The sequence below is a fragment of the Nicotiana attenuata genome, unplaced genomic scaffold (genome assembly GCF_001879085.1).
Source record: "Nicotiana attenuata strain UT unplaced genomic scaffold, NIATTr2, whole genome shotgun sequence".
NCBI lineage: Eukaryota > Viridiplantae > Streptophyta > Magnoliopsida > Solanales > Solanaceae > Nicotiana > Nicotiana attenuata.
Window position 1 is genome coordinate 82,227 of NW_017674080.1, and position 7,538 is coordinate 89,764.

General features: G+C 37.6%; 1 protein-coding gene across 1 annotated transcript; it reads right to left on the bottom strand.

Moving 5' to 3' along the window:
- Window positions 1-3,569: 3,569 nt before the first annotated feature.
- LOC109217959 lies at window positions 3,570-5,839 on the bottom strand. Its single transcript, XM_019382262.1, has 3 exons — window positions 5,236-5,839; window positions 4,539-5,047; window positions 3,570-4,334 (listed from the first exon to the last, which is right to left on the bottom strand). Exons 1-3 carry the CDS (start codon window positions 5,837-5,839, stop codon window positions 3,570-3,572), a joined length of 1,878 nt encoding a protein of 625 aa, XP_019237807.1.
- Window positions 5,840-7,538: the final 1,699 nt, after the last annotated feature.

Sequence of the window (7,538 nt, forward strand, 5' to 3'; positions counted from 1 at the left end):
AAATCCCAGAAGCCAAATCTTTCTTCGTGAATGCGAGAGGACCCTCCCGGACGCGAAGAACAACACCAGACACCAGCATCAGCAGTTCCAACACAGCCCGAAATGCTCCGAAACACACCCGAGGTCCCCGGGACCCCGTCCAATCACATAACTTAGTCCCCTAACATAACACGGACCTTCTCGAAGCCTCAAATCACATCAAACAATGCTAAAACCATGAATCGCACTCCAATCCAAGCTTAGTGAACTTTATAATTTCAAGCTTCTATATTTGATGCCGAAACCTATCAAATCACGTCCGATTGACCTCAAATTTTTGCACACAAGTCATATTCGACATTACAGACCTAATCCAACTTCCGGAATCGAAATCCGACCCCGATATCAAAAAGTCCACTTCCGGTCAAACTCCTCAAAAACCTTCAAATTTCTATATTTAGCCAAATGGCTCCAAAATGACCCACGAACCTCCGAATTCACTTCCGATCGCGTTCCCAATGCCAGAATCACCATACGGAGCTATTCCCATACTCGAAATCCCAAATGGACATTGATAACACTAAAATGCACTTCAACCCAAACTTATGAAATTCTTCCTAAAATGCTAACTTCCACAATAGGTGCCGAAGTATTCCCGGGCCTTCCAAAACCCGATCCGGACATATGCCCAAGTCCGAAATTATTATACGAACCTGCCGGAACTTCGAATCCCGATTCCGAGGTCGTTTACTCAAAAATCCAATCTTAGTCAATTTTTTCAACTTAAAGCCTCCGAAATGAGAATTCTCTTTCCAAATCAGCTCCGAACTTCCCGAAATTCAATTTCGACCATGCGTACAAGTCATAATACCTGAAGTGGAGGTGCTCATGGCCTCAAACTGCTGCACGACGCGCTAGAGCTCAAAACGACCGGTCGGGTCGTTACAACCCCTACCATATTGTGTAATGTAAATAAGCCTCTATGGTTCCCTCTATTTTAAATCGAAGTCTAATTATTTTTTTTGTAGGATGATGATGCATAAACCAACGCTACTTGCAATCTGGTTCATGTGCTGCACAAGTCGAAAGATTTGTCTTTTGGGTTCTATTAGATTAGAATTTAGTGACCTAGGTCACGTGATGTTTGTATCCTTTTTAGTAAAAACTTTTAGAAGTATTTAGATTTTAGAAGGGTGTAAATATCTAGTACAACAACTTTATGTATTGACCTTTTGCATATATATAATATTCAGTAGTTTATATACATTTGTTAAAAATCTAAAAGCATATATGAATTATGTATATAGCAACAATTCATAAGTTGTCGCTAAAAACATTTCACGAAGCTTATATGCAAAAATTAATGTTGTTGACACAAAGTAACTTATTGTCACAATAACGCTTGTTGCTAAAATTCTTGATAACAAATTAACTAGCAATTCCAGCCATTTATTTTTTTGCAACAACTTATATTGTTGGAAAAATGATTGATTTGTCGTAGCAATTATTGTTGTTGCTGAATGTTTTTATAAACCACAATTATATGCTTTTATAACAACAAAATATAATTTATTGCAACAACAAGATTTGTTGTGATAATTTAGATTTTTGGCAACAACATTGGTTCTTGTTGCATAGATTTTTCGCATCGGAGTTTGCTGTAACAACGTGCAACAACTTATTTTTTGTTGCGAAAAGTTTTTTTCGCAAGAACAACCAACATATTACAACAAAAAATGTCGTTGCAAATTTCATAGTTTCTTGTAGTGTAGGTCGTAGGACTTCAAGGAGGGCGAGGGCTCCTACGCCTGCTTTTCGCCAGTCGGGTATTTCGGTTGGGCCCGCAAACTCCTTTATCAGATCATTTGTGAACTTTCTTTGTGTGATTATTTCTCCATCATGTTTGTACAGTATCTCCAATCCTAGGAAATGTGTAATCTTCCCAGATCCTTTATTTTGAAAGTCTCGTGTAGGAAAGACTTCAATGCCTTGATTTCTTCCAAATTTGTTCCTGTCAAGAGGACATCATCCACATATACTGCTACAAAAATAACTGGCTTACCCTCCTTCTTGTAGAAAAGAGAATAGTCTAGCATAGAATGCACATATCCTTTAGAGCATAGGTCCTCTGTCAACTTAGCATACCACTGTCTACTTGCTTGCTTCAAACCATACAAGGATTTGTTTAACTTACACACCAAGTTCTATTTTTCTACTAATAGTCTTGGTGGTACTTGCATGTACACTTCTTCATTTAGGTCTCCATGTAGAAAAGCATTGTTCACATCAAGTTGAAAAACATCCCAATTCTTCTTTATTGCAATACCAACTAATGCTCTCACAGTAGTCATCTTCACTACTGGAAAGGAAGTCTCGGTGTAGTCAATTCCTGCTTGTTGAGTGTAACCCTTGACAACTAGTCTAGCTTTAAATCTTTCAACACTTCCATCTGCCTTATGTTTGATTTTATATACCCATTTACAGCCTATTGCTTTCTTTCCTGCAGGTAGTGGGACAAGGTCCCACGTATGATTAGAGTAGAGGGCATCAAATTCTTGGTTCATGGCATGTTGCCAAGCAGGTAGAGCTGCTGCTTCTTCATATGACTCAGGTTCACAGTCAATAGAAAGCTTTTCAACCAAATGCTGACTACTACCACTTAGAGCACTTAAGGATATAGGTTGCAAGTAGGGTACATGTGTGTGAAAAGAAAAGGACTGTGAGGGTGAGCTATGATCAATTTCTGTAACTTGTTCTTCAGTGGTATTGAGAGTGGGCACATTGCAAATGTAATCTTTCAAATAACTTGGAGGTTTCAGTGTTCTTTGGGGTCTATTGTGAGTTAGGATTGTGGTATGTTCAGATTGTATTGTGCTTGGTGAATTATCTGAAAGGGATTGTTGTTGATCCTGTGGGTGAAAACTAGGCTCAGGTGATGTGTTGGAGGTTCCATTTGAAGTGGGAGAGCTTTGGTACAGATTCATGAGTGATAGGATTAGTATCATTGCCAAATGAAAGTTCAGGTGACATTAGCTGTTAATGTGGACTCTCACTGTTACTAGTGACAGTAGGATTAGTAACATCAAAATGACTCATACTAGGTCCTATGTGAGGAGAAGGAAAACATAAATGTTCATATTTAGATGCTAAATCAGTGTAGTTTCCATGCAATGCAAATGGAAAGATTGTTTCATGAAAAGTCACATCTCTAAATACATGAATCTTCCTTGTGGCTAGGCTAAGAACCTTGCATCCCTTTGATCCAAAAGGGTATCCTATGAAAATATGTGGAGTTGATCTTCGTTCAAATTTATCTTTGTGAGGTTTTAGGTTTGTAAGAAAGCATAAACATCCAAAACTCCAAAGGTGTGAATAGTTTGGTTTCTTCATGTATAGAACCTCAAAAGGACATCTCCCTTCGAGGGATGAGGATGGCAATCTATTGATCAGGTAGGTAGAAGTTAGGATGCACTCTCCCTATATCTTATAGGTATTTTGGACTGGTACAACAATGCCCTTGCAGTCTCAAGGAGGTACTTATGTTTTCTTTCGACTATACCATTTTGTTGAGGGCTATAAGGACAAGTTTTCTACTGTAAGATCCCTTTGGCTTGGAAAAACATGGTTGTTTCAGTGTTCACAAACTCCAGACCATTGTCAATGCTGATAGTCTTTATTGAGGTATTGAAATGGTTTTGGGCCATTGCGTAGAAAGCTTTTATGACATGTAGGGCATTGCTTTTACTAGTCAAGAGATGTGTCCAAGTACATCTGCTATAGTCATCAACTAGGGTGATAAAATATCTGTGATTGTCATGAGTTGGTGCATGATAAGGGCCCCACATATCCATATGGAGGAGTTCAAATACTTTGGTGGTGGAAGTGGTTCTTTCTGGGAATGGAGATCTATTATGCCTGGCCATAGGACAGATAGAACTCATAAAAGGTTGTTTGCTTGCAAAGGCTATAGGTATGGAATTGATACCCTTCATCTTGATAAAAGGTACATGGCCTAGCCTGTTATGCCACAAGAGATCCACATGATTGTCACCAGGTCTACATGTGCTGCACATTGAATCTATTTTGTTAGAAGAAGTTCTATTGGAATTCAAAGGAACTTGTACACTTTTGTTATCACAAACATGAGGAGGAATGGATTCACTAGGTGCAGAATTACAAAGATGGTGCTGACCGTGTACATTATTGATACTATGACTACCTGAGATGGATGCACTAGGTGCAGATCTGTGTGTGAGTGGTATGATAGAAGAATTGTTCTTTCTTGAATTTGAATAGTAAAGGTAGAGGCTGTCTCTGACTTTACCAATCTCCAGAGGCCTCCTCAGTGAAAGGCCCTGTAGAAAGATACATCAAAACTTAGTGAATATGATGATGCAATCAAGTTGAACTGTCAATGAGTGAATAGAGATCAGATTGAACTTGAAACTAGGTACATATAAGACTCTTTTTAGGGTAAATTGAGGATTGAGAATGACATCTCCAACTATTGTCACTTAAACTTTATATACATTTGGCAAAGAAACTAGGAAAGGATAAACCAGAGTTTTGATGTTACTCAAAGAGGCTTTGTTATATGTCATATAGTTAGTGGCTCCTGAGTCAAGGATCCATGAATCAGCATTCTCTTTAAAACTTTCATAAGACTGTGCACTGGGATCAACAGAAGTGTTACAAGCAGTCATACCTGCAAAGTTAAGAGCACCACCAGTCATGTTGATGTTTCCTGAGTTGTCTCCATTATTTCCACTTTTGAAGCTTTCCAATATGCTCAGCAGTTGTCCATATTGTTCATTGGTTAGTTGCTGGATGGTTCTACCTTGCTCCTGAGAATTTCCCCCTTCATCTGTCAAGGCTGCCCCATTGCCAGCTGTGTCAAATACATTTGCTGCCATTTTTCTTCCCCTATTACCATTGTTGTACTTCATGTTTTGGGGATAACCATGGATTTTGTAACACTTGTCCTTGATGTGTCCTGGTCTCTTGCAGAAATCACAGAATGGCCTAGGTCTATTTCCCATATAACCTCTTCCATGACTGTTGTTCCCACCTGAGGAAGTACAATGTGTTGATTATAATTGGTTTTAAAACTGTTATTTCCTGGGCCATTGGCATTCAGTGGTGTAGATTCAATTACCAACTGTTGATTGTGTGGCCTAACTTCTCTTTGCTTCTCTTATTGTATGAGGATAGAGAAGGCTTGTGCAATGCTTGGAAGAGGATTCATCATCAGTATACTCCCTCTTACAACAGTATACACCTCATTTAACCCCGTCAAAAACTGTACCAGTCTTTTGTCTTGCTCAGTTTTCTGTATACTAGCCTTAGCACCATAGATGCATTGGCAACTGCACTGTGCATGTGCATTTAATGCGTTTAATTCTTCCCATAGTTTCTTTATCTTAGTGTAATAGCCTGTTATATCCAGAGTTCCTTGACTTAGATCATTGATTTTTTTCTGGAGTTGATAGAGTTTTGCACCATTTGTTTGATCATACCTATCTTCTAATTCCTGCCACAACTCCTTTGCATCATTTACATATTGTAAATTGTCCGCTAGGTCTTTTGAAAGAGAATTCAGAATCCACGAAGTCACCATATCATCACATCGTTCCCACTGATCAAAAGTTACATATCCAATTACTAGTTTCTGACACTTCCCTGTTATGAAACCAACCTTATTCTTCACTGAGAGGGATCTAAGTACACCTCTCTTCCATGATCTATATTCTGTGCCATCAAACGGTATACGAACTAACATAGAACCTGCACTCTCCGACGGATGCATGTATAGGGGACTTGAAGTATCTAAAGTGTCTTTGTTTACAGTATCTCCAGCCATTACTTAAACTACAAATCTCAATTGATTTGAACCGTGAATCGAAGACAGGAAACGAGAATTCAACAGAGAAACCTTCGAGAACACTTAAATTTGCTATAATTTATTGCAATCAAATGAGATCACAGCCAAAAATGCAATTTCGAACAGGATTTCACAAGAGAGAAAAGTGATTGACAATTTCGAGATAGACCTAAAACTTCAATTGTGAATTGAAGAGAAAAACGAGACAGGAGATCGCAAGTTACCTCAGTAGATAAAGCCTTGCTCTGATACCATGACAAAATTGAGCATTATCGAAGAGAGTGTTTGAGCTAAAGCTCATCCGCCATGGCTGTGTGCCATGAAGCTCAGAGAGAGAAAGGAGAAGAAGGTTCGAGATCTTTTAGAATGAGAGTAAACATTCTCATTGAATTGAATTAGGAAATGGTAGTGCACCTATACATATATACAAACTACTCACTAACACTAACTAACAATGTAACTAACTACTTACAAAACTAGCCACTTACAAAACTAGTACTAACAGCCTAACTAACTAACTGCAGAAAATATGGCTACTAGTTAAATAATTACTTTCTAAGTTCTAATCTTAACAGAGGATGCATGTGGCAGTGAGATATCTGCAGGAAAGCGGCCAAAAGAGAGTCGTTGCAAAAGGCGACTTGGATCTCAACACTCTACCAGAAAACGGAGACTAACGCCGTTTAATCGTAAGTGAGAGAAGTGCGCATTCGGTGCATTTTAGCCGGTGAAGGTCCTGGAGGTTAAGCTTTTGTTCTTCTTATCGCAAATATAAAGTTTAAAATCTCTTCTTTTTTTTTTAAGAGAATTCTACCAATTTGATTGATTTGAAGTAATAAAAATCTCCATATGCTTCAATATTGCATCAGTATTTTTTTTCTTTAATTTCTTATGTAATAAAACTAAGACTTTTATGGAATCAGACTATCTAATTTTATGCCACTCGATCTCTTAAAATAGTATTTTAACTTAAATAATGATGAACACGACATAAAAATCAATGAGAAAGGAATATAATTGAATCAAAACAATTACAGTATTAAGCAGCAAATGTTCCTGCATTTGCGGATATTTAATCGTGTATCCCTTTTATTTTCTTGTCTACTACCGTCAAACTTCTCTATAACAGTATCGTCCATTCCGAATATTTTTGTATGTTATACCGAAATATTGTTATATATAACATATATTATAATATAACATGAAAATTGGTTCGAAAAAAACTTACCTTTTATAGTGAAGTGTTGTTACATATGAATATTGTTATAGAGAGGTCTGACTGTATTCCTATGTATGCAAATTAAGGTTGCACTATATTTATAGGATCCAACGGCATATATTCAAAAGAGAAAGAAAAAAAAAATGGTTAAAAGTATAGCATAATTACTTTTTCAAAAGTATAGCATAATATCCGTAAAAATTGCACGGGGCGCCTTATTTGGTCGCCCCCATTTAACCTATACCCATATTTTTAAAATTATTTAACCTATACCCTAATTTTAACAACTTCAGACGCCTCATCTTCTTCCTCCTGACCTATGCGTTCGCCAATAGCAGCGCCTAACTTCAGACTCAAATGTCTGAAGTTTATACTTTAGTATCTGAAGTATATACCCCATATGCTTGACAATCTTAGCCAAATATCTGAAGTTCATAACCAAATGTGTGAAGTGTATGT